This window comes from Camelus dromedarius, chromosome 14, assembly GCF_036321535.1.
Source record: "Camelus dromedarius isolate mCamDro1 chromosome 14, mCamDro1.pat, whole genome shotgun sequence".
Taxonomy (NCBI): Eukaryota; Metazoa; Chordata; class Mammalia; order Artiodactyla; family Camelidae; genus Camelus; species Camelus dromedarius.
In genome coordinates this window covers 36,352,477-36,376,051 of record NC_087449.1, presented here as the reverse complement: position 1 = coordinate 36,376,051, position 23,575 = coordinate 36,352,477, and the positions used below count along the sequence as shown (strand labels likewise).

Sequence of the window (23,575 nt, the reverse complement as noted above, 5' to 3'; positions counted from 1 at the left end):
AAGAATATAATACAGAAAAATTCTCCCAGAACAAGAAGATATAAAGATAAATATTACACCAAAAAAGCAGTTAAGAATGGAGATAAAAGTTCTAATATATGTCTAATAGTACTGTCAGAAAAAAAGAGAAAACAGCAGAAAAACAATATTCAAAGATATTAAAGACTAGGAATTTCCTAGAACCGTAGAAACCCATAATTTCTCAGATGGAAAGTACATAGCCAGTGCAAAACAGAATAAAAAGAAATGAATCCATAGTTCTATACATCATACTGTACTATAATACATCTGGATAAAGTGAAAATACATTATCATAGTGAAGATTTTAATATATCACCATTACAGTCTGGTAGAGGTTACATGCAGACATGCAGACAAAAAGTTTCATATGGATTTGAGGATTTTTCAGAGAAAATCAATTTGATCTGATAGTAGTAGATAGAGTCTTACATTCAACAAATAAAGTTATATATTATTTTCAAGTAAATAAAGTCATTCACAATAATTGGATAATATTCATAATATATAGTATATATATATATATAATAATTGGATAATAACACATAGAAAATCTCAACAAAAATATTCAGTATTATACAGACTTCATTCTCTGCCCCCAATGTAATTAAATTAAAATACCATAATAAAAATTAGAATGTGTATGTGTGTATTGGAGGGGAAAAGGGCAGGGAATGAGAGTGTATACATACATATAAATCCTATACATCCTGAAATAGAAAGAAACTCTGAAATAGTTCATAAGCTAAAGTAAAAAGTATAAAATAAATTTTATAAAAATTATAAAATATTTTGAACCAACAGTTTTAAACCAACAATTTTAAAACAGTATAAGTAGCACATGCAGATAAATTAAATGCCTTAAAGACAGATATTAAAATGACAAAAGTATTGAGAAATAAGGAGAATGATAACACAAAATTCAGAGTAATGATCAGCCAAAGGAAGAGGGGAGGAGGGATCCCATCAGAGAGAGAGATAAGGAGACTTCACCTTTATCTGTAACGTGTTACTGCTTAAAGCTGATGGGCAGTAATATGGGTATTCATTACGTTGCTCTTTATAACTTTTTGTACATATGAAATATTTCAAAATAAATGTTTTAAGAATAAACAACATAAAACTAAGTAAGTATTTGACTTACAAAGCTAAAATCTCATCTATGGACACAAATGAAAGATCCTAAAGAAAAAAAAAATTGCCAATCAAATCCAGCAAAAATATAGTAAACATAATACATCCTGACCAAAAAAAAAAGTCTATCATAGAAATGGAAAGGGTGCAACATCACAAAATGTTTCCTTTCTACAGAACATGGGAGCAATGTTACATAATAATCTCATTAATTGAGGAAAGAGTATTCAATATAATTCAAAACTCAGGATATTTTAAAAATTAGGAATAGAAGGGAACTTTCTCAACTCAATAAGTGAAAATCCTACAGCTAATATTATATTAGGTTGAAATATATGAAATTGTCATTTTTTAAAAAAGTCAAAAAATGGGCCATTATCAGAAATTTTATAAGATACAATCTAATATTGATGAAACTTCAGAAGCGTAACTTAAAATTAAAATAAAAAGACAAGTACATCTACTATTATTCCCACTATTTAACACTATACTGGGATTCTAGTCAAGTACTCAGGAAAGAAAACGGAAAGAAATAAAAAAAGACTGTACAGGAGAAATCAAAATTGTCTTTATACGCAAACATGATTTTCCACATAGAAAAATCTAAATAACTAGTATGAGATTTCAGCAATGTTGCTGAATATAAAATACGCAACAAAGACATGTACAATAATGTTCACAGGAGCACACTTTGTCACATCCCAAAACTGGAAAAAATGAAAACGGCACCAACAATAAGATGGATACAGAGGAACTGAACAGTCTTCCAAGTAAGACATGCAAATGGCCAACAGGTACATGAAAAGGTGCTCAACATCACTAATCATCAGGGAAACACAAATCAAAACCACAGTGAGATGACACCTCGCACCTGTCAGAATGGTTATCATTAAAAAGAGATAGTAAGTGTTAGTGATGATATGGAGAAAAAGGAGCCCTAGGGCACTGCTGGTGGGACTGCAAATTGAGTGCGGCCACTATGGAAAACAGGATGGAGGCTCCTCAGAAAATTTAAAATGGAACAACCACATGATCCAGCAACCCCACTTCTGGATGTATACCCAAAGAACTGAAATCGAGATCTCATAGAGATATCTGCACTCCCATGTTCACTGCAGCTTTACTCACAGTAGCCAAGGTATGGAAACAATCTAAGTGTCTGTCAATGGATAATGGATGAATGGATAAAGAACATGTGATACATATAGTAATATTATTCAGCCATGAGAAAAAAGGAAAACCTGCCATTTGTGACAACTTGGGTGGACCTTCAGGGCATTATGTTAAGTGAAACAAGTCAGACAAAGACATAGGATATCACAAACTCAGAGAAACAGAGAGTAGAGCGGTGGTTACCAAGGGTTGGGGGCGGTGGGTGGGAATGAAGAGACATTGGTCAAAAGGTATAAACTTCCAGTACAGGATTAACAAGTCTGGCGATCTAAGCTACAGCATGGTGATTATAACTAGTAGTACTGTGTTATATACTTGAATGACCCTAAGAGAGTAAACCTTAACTGTTCTTACCATGAAAAAAGAAATGGTAACTACATGAGGATGGAGGTGGTAGCTATTTCTATAGTGGTAATCATTTTGCAATTTATAAACATGTCAAATCAACGTATCGTACAATTTAAACTTATACAATGCTATGTGTCAATATATTTCAATAAAGCTAAGGGGAAAACAATAAAAGGGATAAAGAATTACTGCCTCACATGACAACATGAATGAATTCTTACAAAGAAGTTATACATAAGAAAGTTCATACCATGGAAGGAAGGAAGGAGGGGAAGGAGGAAGAGAGGGAGAAAGAGACAGAGAGACTGACATCAGAAGTTTAAAATATGCTGCGATAGAAGTCAAGATAGTGGTTACCTCTGGGAGGGGAAGCGGGGCAGGTGGAGTGGCTGGAAGGGATGGAGCACAGGAAGAAAGCTGGGGTGCTGATGATATTCTAATTATCCATCTGGGTGGTGATTACACACTTTGTATTTGTGCACTTTCTGAATTTATGCTTAAGTTCCATAAAAAGTTGACTTAAAAACTCAGTATTATTCTTTGTTTACCAGCAACAACAAAACAGAAAAGGGGGGGGGGGAAGCATTACTAAAAAGAGCAAAAACAAAGTAAAAAAAAAAGCTTCATCTAGAAGACATTTGAAATTTACATCACCTATAACCAACAGAGGTAGGTGTCCAAAATATGTTTAACAAAAAAAAGCTGTTCACAGAAAAGGAAATTGCTAAGACTGGAGATTCACAGTTATGCAGCCACAGTCTGAGAAATGCTCGGAGGCACCAGAAGCTAGAAGAACAAGGAAGGATCTTCCCCTAGAGCCTTCTGATTGGCCCTGTCAATACCTCAGTTTTGAACTTCTGTCCTCCAGAAGTATGAGAGGATAAATTTGTCTGTTTGAAGATACCACATTTGAGGTAATTTGTTACAGCATCCCTAGGAAATATACAATTCTCAAAGACTTAGTAGTTTCATTTCTAAATCTATTCCCTAGAGCACTGGGTCTCTTTAATATTCAAAACCCTCCTTTTACAATAAATATTTTGTAATTTATCTATACGAGTAACTAATAAATAAACCAATGCCTTAACTGAAAAAATTTATAATAAATTTTATATTTCTACACATAAACATTCAGGCAGGACTAAGCTAGAAGATACAATATTTGCACCTATTCACAGAATCTACATGAAATGAGCAGTTTCAAAAGCAGAATGAGAGGTGTCACATGTTAGCCACTCAAACACAAGAAGGACTGCCACTGATGCCATGATTTTATGAAAAAGTACACTCTTAGCAGAGTTCCAAACAAAATAAAGCATACTCTTTCCTCAATTTATACAGTAATTGCATTCCTTGAAAATTCACTGCATTTAAAAACTTTAAAAGACTTTGGGTTTATACTTAACACAGAGTTAGGTTCTTAATCTCTAATAATTACAAATAGGTTTTCAACTGCACATTCAATGGGACATTCAAATCATGCAGAATATTAGGCAATTAACACCAATAAGAACCCCTCCTCCAAGCACTATGGTAAACAAAGGTAACCCAACAAATTTCTAGAATGCTCCCTAGAGCACAATACCTGCCCTTGAAAACAAATGACTCATGGACACCAGAAGACATGTACAAATATTCTCGTTGCAACATGGTTGGTAATATTAAAAAAGAGGAAAACTGGTATTTAAATGTCCATCAGTAGGAAAATAAGAATTAAATCACTGTCATATGAATATAAAGCATTCTACAGTAATTAAGGAGAGGAACTAAATCTGCAAGAATCAATGCTGACAAATTTCAAAAACAGCAAAGCAGAAAAAACAGGTTTGCAAGAAGGACACAGACAATATGATACAATTTGTGTAAAGTTTTAGAACAAAACAATAGTAAACATAGTACACAGGCATGCACAAATACATAGCCGAAGTACAAAAATGCGAACGAAGGGAACACACTCCAGTTTCATGAAACTGATTACCTAACCTCTAGGGAGGGATGGAGGGAGGGATACTGGGCTCAGGAAGAGGTGTGATGTGACCTTAACTAGATCTGTAACATTTTATTTCTTAAAAACAAAAATCTGCAGGAAACATGTAAAATAAGCATTTGTTAAATCAGAGTGAGAGGAGATCACAGTACTTAGGGTTTTTTTCTGTAAGTTTAAAGTACTTTAAAGTTTTAAAAAGTCTCTATTCCAGGGAAATTACCAACTGTAGCATAACAGAGTTAAGAAAAGCCGGATAAGGACCACAGAGGTTCAGATGAGAAGTGACTGAAAGGACCTGGGTCTGTTTGCCCCGATGCTACCAGTAATTTGAGTAATGTAGCTAGTGAGATGAGTATGGAGAAGAAAAATGGGGAATTATATAATATAAACTAGCCCCAAACTGACACTATTCAGGTAAAGCAAGTGGGCTGGTTTCATAACTGAGGCCTTAGGCTTTACTCCTGCACCTCCAATTTCTTCCTTATGTATTCCTAAATAATCTCATGAAAATTGCACTACTGAACAAGAAGAAAGTGGAGAGAAGAAGCAGTAACTATGTTTTTTCATATGAGAGATAAAATGCTTCAAATATTAAAAGTGTAAGTGATGGGAAATACAATTTTTGCTGCTCTTTAAAACAAGTTACTTGGCACATTATATAATTTTCCAGATATTCATTGTGAAAAGTCACACTTTCTTCCCAGCAACGTATTTTCTCTGAAGTCATGGCTTTGTTGAGGAAAATACTGTTATCCACCAAAACCTTTCATGTTTACTATGTTTTTGCTCATATGCACAGTATTAAGCATGAGAGGATCATGAACACAAAACTACATCAAAATAAACATGGAGAGAGGAGATAATGAAGTGCCACACTTTCAATAGGCAGGGAGAAATAAAATATCTAATTTCCAGTTTAGAAGAATGGGAAACAAATTAAATGTCACCACAAGGGGAAGAAATTCAGACAATATAACATTCTGTATTTGAGCCTGGTCTCCAAAAGGTAACATGCATTTAAAGACTTTTACGGGAATGAATGTTCATAGTAGCTCTATCCCTGACAACCACAACCTGGTAACAACCCAAATAATCAACACTAAACAGAATGGATAAACCTGCTGTGGTGAGTGAAAGAATAAAACAGGAATCATATGATAGAACACTACTCCACAATATAAAGGAACAAACCACAGATACGCACAGCAACACAGAAGAGTCTCAAAATATGATGAGCAAAGAAGCCAACACAAAATATTATACACTATATAGCCCCATTTACTATGAAGTTCAAGTACTGGCAAACTAATCTTCTGTGATAGAAATCAGAAATGGGAGTTCCCTCCGCATGGGGCTTGAAAGGGAAACAAAGGCATTCACTGGAGTGATGGGCGTGTTCTCAGTCTTGATCTGAATAACGCTTACACGAGTGTATAAATTTATCTAAACCCACGGGGGGAAAATACATTGTGGGAGTGAAAAAACAGAATTGCTCTATATTAAAATGGACCAAAAAGACCTAACAACAAAATGCAGCACGTAAACTTTGATTGGATCCTGGTTTGAAAAAGTTAACTATACAAGTCATTTTTGTGACAACTAGGAAAACTTGAATATGGATTAGACACAGGAAAAACTGAGTATGGACTAGATACTAAGAAATCATTAATAATTGTCTCAGGTATAATAACAGTATTGTAATTATGCAGAACAATGTATTTTTAGAAGATTTAGGAGCTGAAGTATTTATGAGTCTCACAGCAACAATTTATTTTCATATTTTTAGCAAAAAATTTTATTTTATATATAAACATAAATATGCATACAAATATATCAAGTTAATCTATATAGGTCATGGGATATATTATTCATTATACTATTCTTCCAACTACTCTGAATGTTTGAAAAATGTCAATAAAAAATTGAGGGAAAAGAATATGTGAAATTTTTTAGAGTTAGAGTGATCTTCTAGATAGACTAAGGAAAGAATAAAAAGCAAAGTGCAGACTAGTTTATATAAGATGCTACCTATTGTGTAAGAAAGGAAAGTAAAAACATATATAGGAAGGGGAGAATGTACAACGTGTGGGTGTGTGAGTGAATGCTGGTATCTATCTGATTATATTGCAAAAGGAAACATTTGAAGCACAAATGACACCAGTAACAATGGTTACCTATAACAAGACAAAAATAGATGGAAAATAGGTTTGAATAGGGCTGGGAAGTGAGATTTCTCTAAGTGTATCATCTTACATAGTTTTGACTTGTATACCCTATAGATGTAAAACATTAAGTTAAAAAGAAAAAACTGAAATTGAAAAGATGTTAAAATATCTATGCTCATTTAATTCCTCTATTCAAAGCCAAATTAATGAAAAGTATTTAATTTCTATGATTATTAACAGTCTTGTTTGTTCCTTCTGAGCATCAGAGCCACTTAACAGGGTTTTTGTGGTCAGAAAGCTTAGCATCTTGTTGCGGATTTGCCCCTAAATAGTTGTGCAAACCTAGAAAACACTGGCCATGCTAAGCCTCAATTTTCTTACCTGTGAAAAGAAAGTAAATTCAATGATAGCTAAGATTTCTGAGAACTGTCAAATGTGACTCAAACGTGTGTTGAAAAAAAAAAGGAAACAGTAATGTTTCGACCCTCATAATTTCTTAAGCCGCGATGAACAACAAAGCTCCATTATCCAGTCATTCCCTTTCCGCCTTAAGACTGATACTAGGGAGGAAGAGAAGTGAAATAACTTCTCTCTCCGACCCCTTCAGACAGCAGTCAGTTACCAAGAAGTACTTCCTCTTAGAAGGTCGGGATTGGCCGAAGCAGGGAAGCCACAGCCCGCCCGCCAGGCGGCCGCTCTCCCCAGGCGCCTGCGCCCATTGGTTAGCAGAGGAGGAAGCCGCAGCCAGCAGCAGAGTCTAGGCAGGCTGAACTCCGCAGTTTTACTCACTGCCACCCACCCCACCCCACCCCAAGCCCAGCAGTTTAGGAAGCTTCGTGTATTCTTTTGCTAAATGAATCCTCCTTCACAAAAAGGCTGCCAAACTTTGGCAGCTGTGGGAAGGAAAAAACATCTGAATCCAAAACTATAGAGTTTCTGACACAGCAACGAGTAAAATCTCTGCAGCCTTATAGATACAGCGAGAGTAGCAGGAACTTTCTTCACCCCTGCCTCACACTTTGCCCTACCCAGCCTGCCTTTCTTTAAGACCTTTCAAAAGTCCTAAATTGGTCTGGTGACTTCCCTGGGGGGTTCGTGGACTGTGCTGCAGCGGCTTCATTGTAAAGTGAGGAAGGACAGCCAGGAAAGCCAGGGAAGCGGGTGGTGGGGTGCCAGAGACCGAAGACTCGCCTGCAGGGTGTGCAGGAAGAAAGTGGCGAGGGCTACCTGCTGCACACCCAGGGGAGTACTGTTGGATATTTATGTACACGTACACACACACACACACAGTTTTGCTGGGAGATGAAAGAGTTGAGAAATAAAAGGACTTAGAGAAGTGAAAAGAGAGGAAAAGGTCTGAAGGAGGAATTTTGTGTCCAAATTTCTTGCAGGTCTAAAATGGAGGTATGGAAAGACTTTGGGGGGGGGGTCCTCTAGAAGAGAGAAGCTGGAGCTTTCATCCGAAGAGAATGAGAGGGTTCTGTAAAGAATGAGGGGGAAGGAGTCCTGCACCCCTTGGAAGGGTCTTCCGAGATGATTCAGAGGGATGGCGTTTGCTTATAGCATGGAGAGCTCCAAGGCCTTTCACTTGAGGAAGGACATAGGGGTTCTCAGCCTCAGCTGGATTTCCACAGCAGGCTGGGGAACAGGATCCTCTTCAGCGTGTCTGGGAGGTGGCTGGGGTGGGGTGGGGAGTTTGCAAGTCCTCTCCAGCAAATTTAGAGAATGAGCAGTTTCCCTCTAAAAGTTGGCGCCTTTCTTGGAGTGAAGGGAAGAATAAGGGATCCCGCTCAGTGTCGGGTGAGTCTGGGGACTGGAGGGACCTGAAATGGTTTCTGAGAGGTTGGCCCTGGGGGGAGAGGGCTAGGCGCTGTGTGCAGTGATGACACGCTTCCGTTGTGGGATGTGGGGGTGCTACTTTGAAGACTTGAGAGGAAAGGCCCCTTCACTGCTCAGAAGCTTGGAAATTTGTCTGAAAGAATCCGCCAGCAGTGATTTGGAAGGAAATACACTCCACCTCGCCCCCGAAGACTGGGGAGAAGCCCGACCGGCCAGTAATAATTTCTCACTAAAAGAAGAGGAGCAGAGAAGAGGAATTTAAAAAGAAGCCCCCGTCACCCCAATTCACTGGAAAGTGAAGGGCGGGAGAGGAGGACTTTCTCAAGTGGTTTGTAAAGGATCTGAAGGAACCCGAACTGGAAGTTGGGAGGAAACGAAGGGAGCTGAAGTGGAGAGTGGGGGTGGGGTCAGGCCTCTGTGTGGCTGTAGTGGGAAGGAGTCCGTGATTTTCAGATGGGGGAAGACCGAGGGGACACGGAGTCAAGCTCCTTAGGGATGATTCGGAGGGTGGAGGAGGTTTCGAAGTGACCCGGAGTTCTCGGAAGTGAGCTGAGGCGGCATCCCAAGTAAACTCCGGGGGCTAACGACACCCAGGAGACAGCGATGGAGGCGCGACCAGTACTCACAGAGCGGATCTCCAGCGCCAGGGCGCATTGCAGCGCCTTCACCTTCGGCATCCGCGCAGGGTGGGGCGGCGGGGAGGGACCCCGACCGCGGGCCCGAGGGAGGCGAGGAGACGCAGGGCGGGGCGGGGACAGGGAGGAGACGAGGTGGCGGCGGCGGTGGCAGCTGTGGCCCCCAGGCCGGGGCCCGCGGTCCAGCCTGGGTCCCGCCCGAGCAGCAGCTGTGCGCTGGGCGCGGACTCGTTGTCATGGCAGCCAGGAGGGGCGGGGCCGGAAGAGAGGCTGGGCGGGGAAGCGCCAGAGACTCCGAGAGAGGGCGAACGGATGGGGGCGGGGCTGGGAGAAGCGAGGAGGCGGGGATTCCGAAGGGGTGGGGCGGGGCAGTTCATCTGTGACATCAAACCACAGGCCCAAACCAGAGGAAGGAAAGAATAAGCTGTTTAATAGGACAATGCACAGGTCAAGGAGTTGAACTCAAGAGCCCTGAGTGCCAACGTAGCAGTGGCAACTTGAGCTAGTGGCATTCCTCTGCGGCCTCAGTTTCCCCGACTGTACAAAATAATAATGATTAATCATTTTATTTGAATTTCACCATATGGTTTTCAAAGTCAGCATGAGAAAACTGAGGATTGGAGAAGAGACTTGCCAATTCAAACACAGAACCAGGACTGGACCTCAGGAGATCTCAAGTTAAACTCCAGTTGCCTCCCTGAGAAGACAAGCTTCAATCAAGTCACCTTCCTCTTCCTAGTCTCCTATTCCGGGATTCTTTGCTCTTTCGTCCTCCTCTCCCTTCAAGGTTTCCTGTCTAATTTACCAGTGTACGCATCTCAGTGTATATTGTTTAAACTGAACTGTCAATGATGGGCCAACAATAAATCCAGTTGCAAAGGGCCTGGGCCATAGATCACCAAAGATTAAAAGAATCTAAGGGATTGCCCAATCCAGTTGTTTTAAAAATCATTTTTAGTGCGAAATACATTTTACATACAGAAGTGTATAAAACATGTTCATCTTAAACAATGACAATAAAGCAAGTATCTGTGCAACTAATACCCAGTTTAAGAAGTAGAACATTACTAGCACCTTAGAAATACCCCAACTATTGCATTGACTTCCTTGCTCTGAAAGTAACCACTATCCTGACTTTTACAATAATTCCCTTGCTTTTCTAAATACTGTTGCTAGGCATAAATGCATTTCTAAGCAAGATGTTGTTTAACTTTTACCTGTTATTGATGTTATTATGTATTCTCTTATGACTTTCTTCTCTCATTCTTATGTTGTAGGATTCTCTGTGTTGATGCTGTGTAACAGGTAGTTTTTTCCATTGTTGGACAGTGGAATATGTCCAACATAATAATATATGACTATACATTGATTTACTTATGCTTTCTACTATTGATGGTCATTTATATTGTTTCCATTTAAACTGTCATCAGCAATGCTGTTATGGGCATTCTAGTAGTGCACATATGCTAGAGTAGGAGTGGATCGACTGGATATGAAGTTTTGCACACGTGGGATTTTAATAGAAAATGCCACACCATTTTCCATAGTAGTTGTACCAATTAGAGTTCCTGCTGGGAGTGTGTAAGTGTTCTTACTTTTCCACGGCCTTACCAACATTTGGTATTGGTATTGAATGTTTAATTTTTGTACCTTTGGGTTTGTGTAGTCTAGGTATCTCATTGTGAATTTATTTTGCATTTCTTGTTACTTTTCATGATTTTATAAGTCTCTCCATTTTCTCTTTGTGAACCGCCTCGTAGTTCTCTTGCCTATTTTTCTGTTAGCTTCTCTTTATCTCCCTCTGTCCCTCTGTCTCTCCTGATTTATATTAGTTCTTCATGTATTCTAGATGCTAATTTTTGTCTATGATATGTTGCATATATCTTGCCGGTTTGTGCTTGGTCTTTTTATTTTCTATATATTGTGTTATGAACAGAAGATAAATTAAGTAATGGAGTATGAGTATTCTTAGTTTGACCAAGTAATTCCAAGTTGCTGTCCCAAATGCCACACCAGCCTGTACTCCCACGACCAGTGCTTGAGTGTTACTATGCCCCCACATTCTTCCCAACCTTGGCATTATCAAGCTTTCTTGTTTCCTTCAGTATAACAGATGTAAAGTACCATCTCATTATTGGATTTCTTGATGAGTCTGAGCATATCTTTATATGCTTCTAAGATTTTCTCCTTTCTTTACAATAAATTGCTCATTCTGCATATTCTTTGCCCATTTTTCTATTGGAGTTTTTGTCTTCCTTAGAGGAACTCTTCTGTCTAGTTATTTATCTCTTGTCAGTTTTAGACATGCAAATATCTTTTCCCTTTTTCATTGGTTTATAGACTTTGTCAAGGGTATACTTCAGTTAATAGAAATACCTAACTTCGGTGTAAAACAATCAATCATTTTTGCTTTATATTTTGTGTTTGTGTTTCTGACATTTTAAGTAAAAGTCTCCCTTCATTCCCAGGTGACAGAAATTTGTCCAATATTTTCTTCTATCAACTTTGTAGTTTTACTTTTCACATTTTGATGTTTAATCCATCAAGGCTCAATTTTTGTATATGATATCAGTTCATATTAGATAGGAATCCAGAGTCCAGGTTTTGGTTTGTTTTGTTTTTTCTTGTAGAGAGTAAGCTAGATTTCCCAACAATACCTCCTCAGCATACATTCTACACTTTCTTTCACTGATTTGTGGTACCACCTGTATCAAATATTAGCTACCTAAAGTTCTGTCTTAAAGCTACCTATTCTGTTCCAGTGTTTTATTTGTCTTTCTTGCAACAGTATCACACTGCTTTATGACTAGACTGTTTGGCAAGTCTCTCTCTCTCTTTTTCTTATGAGATTGATTTAGCTATTTGTGATCCTTTATTCTTATTTTTATTTTAGAATAACTTTATCAGGATTCTCAAATAGTCCAACTGGAGTTTTTACTGTGCTACATTAAATTTATAGACTAATTTGGGGAACTGACATTTTTGTAATATTGCATCATCCTGTACAAGAACATAAATGTTTCTCCATTTATCAGTTCATCTTCTATGTTCTTTAGTAGAGTTTGAGTTTTCTGCATAAATGTCCTACTTAATTCCTAGGTGTTTAATTATGGTTTTTTCTTTATTCTATTGAGAATAGTTTCTTATTTTTCATTATATTTGCTAGTTATTACAACTGTAGAGAAAATTTTATTTTTATAAGTTTATCTATCAAATCTGTTAAACTCTTACTGATTGGAATAGTTTCTTTGTTTGTTCCATTGTTATTACTGATATTTTTCTTACAAAGATGGTGAGCACTATATTGGGTTTCTATTGCTGCCATAACAAATTGCTACAAACTTGGAAACTTAAAACAACCCAAATTTATTATCCTACTGTTCTGTAGGTCAGAGGTCTGACACAGGTCTCGCTGGGCTAAAATCAAAGCATCAGCTAGGCTCCTTTCTAGAGGCTCTAGAGGACAATCTGTTTCCTTTTCACCTTCCAGGGCTGCCAGCATTCCTTGGCTTATGGTCCCCTTCCTCCATCTTCGAAACCAGCCAATGAAAAGTCAAATCCTTCTCATATTACAGAACTCAGACCTACTCTTCTAACTCCCTTTTTCCTTTTTTAAGGATGCTTGTGATTACATGAGCACACCCAGATAACTGCCTTTTCTCAAGGTCGTGTGATTAACAATTCTAATTCCATATATAACCTTAATCCTCCCTTTGCCACTTAAAATAACATATTCACAGATTCCTGCGATTAGGATATGGACATCTTTGATCATTATTCTGTCTACCACAAGCATCAAAAGGAATGATAATTGAATTACTTTTAAACACATCAGAAAAATAAAATAAAATAAAATAAAAAATAAACACATCAGATATGTTAAAAATCCATGAGTTGGTAATGTTACTCAAAGGGGAAAAAATACATGAGTCAGCTTGGGGTAATTTAAGAACCAACTCATTCTGAAATCTCATAAGTGAGAAGGAAGAAATTAAGCATTCATACTGAATTTCTTGTTTGAACTATACCTCAGGGTGACCAAAGTTTTCTTTCTAGAAAACTCTCAGCTATAAATGAACAGAAGTGAAGAATTAGAATATTCATGACTACTAAAACCATTAATGAAAAACTGATGAGGATCCTTATCATAGGCAGTTCAGTCTGACAACACTCAAACACACCAGTCAATCTTAACATCACAAAAAAAAGATAATCAGACATTATGTTCCTTCCAGGGCAATGCAATATGAGTACAAAACACCACCTTTCATGCCAAAAAATCAAACTTGAATCTGACGTAGCATCCAAATACATCACCAATGTACTAGAAATACAATCTTTAAAGTAACTAACTTGTTAAACAGAACCACAAGGATGCAAGCAGCAAAATGATGGCAATGTGATTTTTTGGACAAATATATTGCAAAGGGAAAACAAAAATAAAAACAAAAAGGGAGACCTTGTGGATGCTGTGTATTAAAAGAGACTAAAGAGATACAACCTAATACAAAGTGTGAGACAAGAGAGGAAATCTGAATGCTGATTGGACATGTGATGATCTTAAAGAATTTTTGATAATTTTTTAGAACTTATGATGGTACTGGAGTCTGGTTATTAAAAAAAAAAGAGCACTTATCTTTTATAAAGTCGTACACACTGAAGTATTTATGGGTGAAATATGATGTCTGGGATTTGCTTCAAAAACCTCCAGTGAAAGTGGGAGTTGTTAGTTAAGGAAAGTGGACGAGGGTATGGATAAAACAAATTAGCCATGTAGTTGTTGACGGCAGGTATGTTGGAGTTTATTATACTATTTTTTATGTCTTTTGTATATATTTAGTTCTATATTAATTCATACCAAAGTAAATAGGTGTTGAACAGCTTCAAATGCTCTTCCTATACTGAGTGGTAGTCATATGAGCTGTCAACTTCAGCCTACGTGTGAAGTGAATGACACTGATGGACTTCTTCCTGATGTTGCACCTACCCTGTTTTTCCATACTTGGCTATTTTGTATTATGTCAGCTAATATTTTGTTTAGGTTTTTGCATCTATGTTCATAAGAAAATTGGACCTAAAATTTTCTTTGTTGTCCTTTCGTGGTTTTGACATCTAGATTATAAACTAAGAGCATATACTAGTCTGTATGCTTGCTCTTGTCCACAAGTCTCTGATGTTTTCTTTATTTTTCTTCAATCTTTTTTTTTTCCAGATTCTTCATTGTGTGATTTCTACTGATCTGTCTTCAAGGTAACTGACTCTTTCTTCTGCCACCCCTAATCTGATGTTAAGCCCATCCAGTAAATTTTTCATTTCAGTTAATGTATTATTTGGTGTTAAAATTTCCATTTAAACTTTTTTCCTTTTTTAGTTTCCACATGTCTGCTGAGATTCCTCTTTTGTTCACTCATTAGGACCATATTTTCCTTTACTCTTTGAACATATTTTCCCTTAGTTCTTTGTACATATTTACAGTACTTAGTCTCAGTATGGTATGTCCAATAGCTGTAGAATGTCAAGTTCTGTTTCTATTAACTACATGTTTGCATGTTTTCAAGACTATGAATCACATTTTCCTGTTTCTATGTACATCTAGTGATTTTTTAGTTGAATACTGGATGTTCTGAATAATACATTGTAAGACTTGGATTCTATTATCTTTTCTCTGAAGAGTGTTGACTCTTGTTTTAGCAGGTAGTTTAATTACTGGCTGATCGCCTTAGACTTGGGTAGACTTAGCAATATACTTTGTTAGTGCAAATATGTGGACATCTCGAAATGTTTTCATAGCCCCTCTGACTTAGTAGGGGTCAACTTCCAAACTCTGTCTCTCATGGGTTTTGTCAAGCTTGGTTGTAGGCTTTGTTAAGGCAAGTCTAATGTGGTTCTTTCTATAGGGAATGATCCTTTCTGCTACAGTGCAGTCTATCTGGTGGATCAGCTGGATTCCTGGAGGATTAGAGTGTTAAAAAGAACTCTCCACAATGGAAGGTTCAAAGCTCTAGTGTCCCCCGACACTGCTTGATCTCAAGTGTCTCTCTTCTGCTCCCAACCCTGTAGCAGCTGCTAATTGGGAAGCCTCATGTGTCACCTGTGCACACAGAGCTCATCCCTCAGCCTTGAAGTTTTGGGGAAACCCCTCAAAGGTTTTTGGGCTTTCTCTGCACAGCTCCTGTCTTAGTCAGTTTGGGCTGCTAGAACAGAACACGATAGACAGGATGGTTTATAGACCACAGAAATTTATTTCCCACCATTCTCAAGGCTATAAGTCAAGATCAAGGTGCCAACACAGCTGGGTTCTGGTGAAAGTCTTCTTCGGGGCTACAGGTGGCTGTTTTCTCATATCCTCACACGGTAGAGAGGATGGGAGAGCCCTCTGGAGTCTCTTTTATAAGATCACTAATCACATTAATGCAGACTCCATTCACATGATTTACTTACATCTCAGAGGCCCCAACCACAAATACCATCACGTTGCAGGTTAGGATTTCAGCATATGAACTGGGGAGGGGACACAGACATTTAGTCTATAGTGGCTAGTTTGAAGGTGTTGCCTCTGTCATGGCCTCCGAATTTCAGCCTCATATAAAAACTCAGCTGCCAAGCCCCAGGCATAGAATTTTGGGTGAAAACTCTAACAGGCTTGAATAGCAGCGTTGTGAATGGCACCACTATAATTAATGATATCTCAAGAAGATTTATAACTGCAGGTAGCAGATAAAACAGAAATAGCACTGCTTCTGTACTTCCTCTCCTTTCATCCTCTCTGAAATTTTATGGGAAATAAGTCCAATAAAAAATGTGAGCTCTTAATCTTTCCCAGAGATCCTACCTCATTTGATAAATACATGGAGGGAATAAATTAGAGCATTTTTTTCTTTTTAGTCTACTTTGCATTTATGAAGTGAAGATGGTAATTTAGACTCCCTGGCCAAAGTATCAGAAGGTCAGAGACATTTTTAAAGGCTTCTATTACCTTTCATTCATGTTCAGTATCCATAAGGGAATTGATTTCCAATAAAATCAGTGTCTTCATTAGTTATAAGACAAGTAACCATAAGAACAGCCACAGTAACCATTCAGTGATGGTGCACTATATACCAGCATTGTACAAGGTATTTTATATACATAATTATATACCTCACACATCTCTACAAGGTAAGTATTTGAATCCTCATCTTATGAATGAAGAAACAAACTCTAAGAGTGAATTAACTGGCCCATGCTCACACAGACAGTGCCTGACACAGTGGTAATGTGAACCTTACTCTGCCCTGTTCCAAAGGCAGCCTTCTTTCTGCTATAAAATGTGGCCTCTCATTATTTATTCGTTTATTATTATCAATAGCAAACATGCCAATTAGTTTAAGATGCAATACAACCAGATGATCAGGATGACAATTGTTATATTAATAGAATATGTTATGTATGTTACTATGATCTTGCATTTCAATATAAATTTATGTTTCTGAAAGTGCATTTCTGTCACTTAAATTGATTCTCAGAATGAGTCTGTATATTTTCTTTTTTCCATTAATTAAAAAAGTTTTTTTGTTGTTGGGGGAGGTAATTAGGTTTATTTATTCAATGGAGGTACTGGGGATTGAACCCAGGACCTCATGCATGCTAGGCATGCACTCTACCACTGAGCTATGCCCTCCACCCCTGAGCCTGTATATTTTCAAGTAGAACTATTTCTAAACCTCTAACACTAGACTGTGGGCTTATTTATCACTTAGAATGGTATGGAAGGTTTATAAGAAACAAGACAAAGTTTCTGATATAGTTTGAAATGAAAAGATAAAGCAGGATCACTCTGTAGTAAGAATTTTCTTATATAGAACAGTGTGAATTGTACCCCTTGAAAAAATACATTTGATCTTAAAATGTATTATGCAGCTGTAATAATACTTACCAAAAAAATATTTTGTTTTATTATCTTCTCTTTCTATGTAAGGTATGCTAGCTCAGCCAATGATAATTAGATCGCCTTTCCTCTGAGTTTTAGAAAGTAATATGCCAATGAGGAATCATTTCCAATTTTTCGTATAACAGCCTTAAAGACAATGGACGTGTAACATGCCAGCTTGCTTTTGAAAAGCGAGAGATGGGAGTGGAACACACTGCAAAATTCTGAGCCCTAGCTACAAACTGGGTCTGCTAGAATTGGGCATGACTTCCAACTTGGTAGGCAGCCTCCTGAGACTCAACCGTACTGTCTCCCCTTTAGGAAAGATGAGGACCTGGGTATGTGTACAAGGGTCCCCAAATGGCTAGTAGCATCACTTTGACTGTAAGCCGCATCTACCTTAGGAAAGAATTTCTCAATGAAGAAGGGTCCTCTTGTGCTGGAGTCAGGTGGTCATTGGGAGAGGAGGGAGATTCTGATGTAGACACTGTTTGTTTTTGTCCACAACTACCAAGCTGTAAGCTCCTGGAGTACTAAGTACTTGTGGTAAACTGAATAACAGCCTCTAAAGGATGTCTACATACTAATCCGTGGAACCTGCAAATGTTTCTTTCTATGGCAAAGGACTTTGTAGATGTGATCAAGTTAATGACTTTGAGATGAGGAGATTAGCCTGCATTATCCAGGGCAGCCTTACATAATCACAAGGGAACCAGGAGAAGCCAGTGCCAGACAGAGGGCAATGTGATCATGAAAGCAGAAGGAGAAAAGGTGATGTGATATGGGGCTGTGAGCTAAGAAATGAGGGCAGCCTTTAGAAACTGGAAAAGGCGAGGAATGCATTCTCCTCTAGAGACGCCAGAGGAACCAGCCCTGTCAACACCTTGATTTTATCCCTGAAAGACTCATTTCAGACTTATGACCTCTGAACTGTAAGATAATAAATCTGTATTAAGCCATTAAGCTCGTGTTAATTTGTTACAGCCACAGTAGGAAAATAATACAGTACTTGATTTGGTCAAATTGCAGGTGGGTTAAAAGTTAAACAGGCTGACTGTAAATTTCTTAAACTAACCTAGAATTAATTTTGCAACAGAAATTACAGATTTAAAAATCATGACACAAATAGTGACCCCAGAGGACCTTTGAAGTCATGCTCTCAGGAAAGGACTAACTCCTGGGCAGTGTCTGTTGGGGATGGTTTCCTAGCACACCAAGTGATAAGCAGCCCCTTCCAGTCCTTCCTAGGCCACCTGCGAGTTTCAACAAAATCTAATTCTAATATCATCCTTGAAAGTAAATCAGACCCATTAACTGAGTATGGACAAAAGACATGAGGCCATCTTGACACCAGGTGACTGCCCTCCCACCCTGTGCACCGCTGGGTGTTCCGTTCTGGATATTCTTTCTCAGATGGATGTGGTTGCCAGTGCCTTTGGGCATCTTCGTTTCCCCTTGTTCGCAGAGGGAAGAAAAGTGGAGATGAGTTGGGTCTCTCCCCCTTTTCTGAAATGCAGCCTGACCCCTACACTGAAGACCCCTTTGTAAATTGCTCCTCCCTCAGTGTCTACCCATCAGATCAAGGTTGGCTTCTCACCTGTCCCTCAAAGTTCTGGGTTTTTTTTTAAATAAATAAAGTTGGTTTAACCAACTCCCACTTAGAGAGATAATGGCTGATAATACCCAAAATTATATATCTGGTCCCACCCAGACTAATTAAATCAGCACCTTTGGGAGCAAGGCCCAGGCATCTATGCTTTAAAAATTTCTCCAGGTGATTATAGTGAGGATTGGAATCACAGCCAATCACGAATATCTTATTCCTGGCCCAGTTTTAGTCACCAGTATTATGGGCTGAATTGTGTCCCCTAAGATTCATTTGTTGAAGTCTTAACCCCCAGTACCTCAAAATGTGACTGCATTTGAAGACAGAGTCTTTAAAGAGGTAATTAAGGTTAAATGAGGTTGTTGGGGTGGGCCCTGATGCAATGATATCTTGATAAGAGGAGGAGATTAGGACCCAGACACACAGAGAGGAAAGGCTGTGTGAAGACACAGAGAAAGTTGGTTATCTCCAAGCCGAAGAGAGAACCTCGGAAGGAACCAGTCCTGCCAACACCCTGATCCTGAACTTCTAGCCTCCAGAAAGATGGGGAAATCAACTTCTGTTTAAGCCTCTCAGTCTGTGGAACTTTGTTACAACAGACCCAGCTAGCTAAGACAACCAGTTAAAAAAAAAAAAAAAGTTCTCAAAGCCATCGTACATTTTCACCCTAGGAGCCCTCGTTTTCTGAGCTCTGAACATCAGCACGGGCTGTACTTCTCTTTTCTCAATCATGATAGCCTTCATCCTAAGAAAACACCAAATACTCAGGTAAATTACTTTTACTTGCAAGTAACAGAAAACACAATTATCGTTGGCTTACAAAATAAAGACGATTATTTCAAACAACGAGAAGTCCAGAGGAGGGCAGGAAAGGGATGCTGTGGAAGCCCACCTGGTTCGAAAACTCATGCCTTTCTAGCTTCCCCTTCCACTGCCTTTAGTACCTTTTTGTTAATATTGTTGTTGCTGTTTAAAACTTTTTTGGTCTTTGTGCTGGCTGTCTTCAGGCAGGTTGTCCATATTCACTCCAGGAAAAAGGAGAAAGGGCAGCACCAACGAGGCAGAATGTCATGCCTGTCCCTTTGTGTAGGAAAGTAAAAGCGTTTCCAGGAGCATCTCCAGCAGACCTCCATTAAGTATCACGTGGCCTCCTGAGCCATAGGGGAGGCTAGAGTGGAACGGATCGCAGGTGGGAAAAGGATGTTAGTGACCGAGACCCAGTGGGTCTCTTTCCTGACTGGAATCACTTGAGGGAATTCTTTTAACTATACACACTTGGGCTTCATTCCCAAAGTGTCTGATTATATATAATACATATATAAGTATATTAAATTATGCATAAATATAAATCTTAAAAATAAATAGACGTTTATATAAATATTTAATATAAAATACAATGTTTATAAATATATAGCTATATTAACACTTATAAAATAATATAAATTATATTACAATATATTAATATATAATATAAATAATGATATAAAAATTATAAATATATAATTTTATATAAATATATATATGATTTTTAATTCTACAGATGATTCTACCTTACAGCCAGGTTGAAAAACCACTGGTATAGACCATTTATCATTCATCTCATGGTACCACCTGGAACAAAATTGGGACTCAAATAGCAAGCAGGCAAGACAGGACAAATAATAGACAGGAATTAACATCCTGTGGCAGACACAACTAGCAATTATTTGCTCATAAAACAGGGAGGATGAAGCTGGACTTGAGCATATTTGGATACTACAGATTAAAATGATCTATCAGTCTCTCCCTCCCTTTTCATTTCTCACCCCCTCCATCTTCCTCTCTTTCCATCTCCCCTGCTGCCACTCCATTGCTTCTCCCCTTCATCTACCTCTTCCTCTAGCACATCTTCATAGATAATTGTAAACAGGATTATAGGAAATATTCTCTATGGAATCTGCAGATCATCCAGCTATTGGCAGAATGCTTCCAGTGACGGAAGGCTCACTGCCTTCCACAGAGTTATTATATAAGACAGTATGAGTCGCGCTCTCCACCAGGGCACCTGCCTGAAGTCGTGAGTAGGTGCTGAGTGCCATTGTGTCAAGCTTCAACCTGCTACAGAAGGATGCATCTTTTTCTAATTCATGTGAAGATGCCATATAGGTTACAGGCACCCTGGTGTTATGAGGCCACCCTTCCCACTGCTACTCGATGTGACCATTGTTAAGTTCTCTTTGACAACAAGGCAAAATCTACCTCCTTGAAGATTCCACTTGATGATCCACTTAATGGCTTGGAGCTGCTTAGAACACATCGGCTTCCTCCTCTCCCATCTCCATGGCATCTCTTCTCCTCCAGGCTTCTCAGCCTTGGTTCCTCCCCCTGCCTTAACATGGCGTAACATGGATTCCCCCCCATCAGTCCCCCTCGTTCTTCTTTGGATGCACTGTTGGGTGGTCAGTGGTCCTCTGAAGCTGCCGCACCTTGTCCTGACCATTGTAATAGGGAGAGTCTGCCCAGAGATGGCGTGACCTTATTGCCCTTGAAGGGGAGAAAGAGGATGTGGAAAATCAAAGCCTCATTCACAGAAATCACCTTGCTGCCAGCCATAAAAGAGGTAAGACTTGGGCAGGCACAAGAACAAGCAGCAGTTTAGTGTCATGGAAGCCAGTTGAGGAAAGAGTTTCAGGGATGGGGTTGTTACCAGGAAAAGGGAAATAAGAATTACCTTGGTTCTTAGTCACCAGGAAAAAAAAGAATTTTTGACGAGAGACAAAAAGTGTGATATAAACAAGATTTTTATTAGTGAAGTAAAAAAAAATTAGTGCAAGATAGTACACTCCCGAGAATTGGGAGTGGGCCAATGCAAGACAGGAAAAATGGCGCTGCTCCTTTGTTTTTTCTGTTTTTATATCCTGGTTTCGTGATTGATTAATTGACAACTCAGGTTCCCTGTGCTCTGGTTGATTGACAGCTCAGGTTCCTTGGGTTCTGGGTTGTTCCTTTCCCCTTCGTCTCCCCCTGCCCAGTGCTCACCTCCATCTAACTGCCTAACAGGGTGATGACTGTCAGTGCCCTGTGCTGTTAAGAGTTTGGTAAGGCGAGTAATGAAAGTGCTGAATGGATTTGGAAATGGATTATTTGTGACCTTCACTGGATAAGTTTCAGTTAATGGAAACTTATTTGCCAAATAAGGCAGTAGAAACAGCAAGTGTGGAAGGATGGAGAGTTCATACACCCAATGACAGGGGGGATACAGTCCAGAGGGTGGAGGTCAGGGTATGTGTGTATGTGCTTAAGGAAGGGAGAAGTCTGAGTGTGATTATAGGCTGAGCAAAAAGAGGTGGTAGAGAGTGAGAGAAGGCTGAGACCGGGAAGCAGGAAGATGATTATGGAGCTATGTCTGGAGTACTCAGGAGAGTCTGAGGTCAAGGGCACAGGTGGAGGGATTGGCTCTGAACAGGTAGATTAACACATGTTCCTTGGAGCGCGAAGGAAGGAAAAAGAATGTGTACGTAGGAAAGCGGAAGACTTCTTTGAAATGAAGACAAAGGAAGGACTGCTGTTATAAAACGAAGCCATCTCAGTGCCAGTATGACCCTCAGTCCCTCTCTCTCCTCCCCTCACCAAATATTTATTGAAACCCCGCCCCCAGCATCATGAATACAGAGAACAAGACAAAGCCTTTGCATCGCCCAGGTTGCAGTCTGGATTGGGATAGCCTGCCCTCCAGCTGTCACTCTGCACCACCACCAGGACCCGGCCCAGCACCACACGTGCGCCACATAGCCCACGACTTCCTTTTTCCTTTAAGTCTTTCTAGATGCTCTTGATTTCCTAATCATTTTGGCAAAGGTGTATAGGAGAGAACACAGCTCCCCAGGATGGCAAGAGAAAAGGAGTCAGGGATGGACCAAGGGAGGAAGAAATACATTGTCATTTTAAAGCAGATGGCCCGAGTCCTCTTCTGGAGAGGACTGTGTATGTTTGGAAAAACAATTTCAAGACCTCTCTACAGTGATGAAAAGGGAAACCCAGACTATATTCGCAGGATAGCCCAGTGCAGTGAAAACAGGACAGAAGCGCTCTACACAGGAAGTGCGATGCATTTCCGAGGAGGTGTGGGTGTGGGGAGGAGGGGAGCCTGAGATGCCTCAGGGGTGAGAGGGAGAAGTGAGGGATGGAAACCTCTTGAGAGAAAGGTCCATGAGCTCCTGAAGCTTCATATCTGAATAGAAAAACAAACAGAGTTGAGGGCTGGAAGTGAGGTTAAAGCCCTAAACTTCCTGGTGACACTCTGTAATTGTTGCTTGATGTTTGGGACTGGCCCAGAGGCCTGGAAGATCCTTGAAGCCAGGGGCCAGGTCTTAGCTATTTTATGCCCAGCAGTTATTTGGTGCCTGAGTGTTCCCAGGTATTTTGGACCCTAAAGCCTATATAATTTGGAAGACCCTTTAAGAAAAATACAAAATTTATAATGAAAAGTAAGAAAATGAGTATTTGTTTAAAGTGAGGAAACAAATCACAGATTAACTTTTTTTAATTTTAAAATCCAGAAAAATCACGTTATTTTTATTAATAGTCTGCTATACCGCTATAACACTCTCTTCTCAATGTTTCCTGAATTTTCTCTTTGATCATCTCTTTATATGACAACAATTTTTGTAAAATGATTTTCCTTTCAGAACAGAAAGATAATTAAGTCTTTCTTCTAGCATGACTGATCAAGATTGGATTTTTATTTTCCAGAATTCAGAAGAGTTTATTTTAGCTTCAGAA

General features: G+C 39.1%; 1 protein-coding gene across 4 annotated transcripts in view; it reads right to left on the bottom strand.

Annotated features, from left to right (window-relative positions):
- The window catches only part of SPATA6 (spermatogenesis associated 6), a 107,689-nt gene extending 98,149 nt beyond the window's left edge, over positions 1-9,540 (bottom strand). Inside the window, exon 1 of one of the 4 annotated variants that reach the window (XM_010984722.3) lies at positions 9,291-9,540. In XM_010984722.3, coding sequence (XP_010983024.1) covers positions 9,291-9,341 — 51 coding nt within the window. In that variant the 5' untranslated portion in view covers positions 9,342-9,540. The remainder of the gene's footprint in view (positions 1-9,290) is intronic. The other 3 variants (XM_031465091.2, XM_010984723.3, XM_031465089.2) reach the window with 3 other exon arrangements.
- Positions 9,541-23,575: the final 14,035 nt, after the last annotated feature.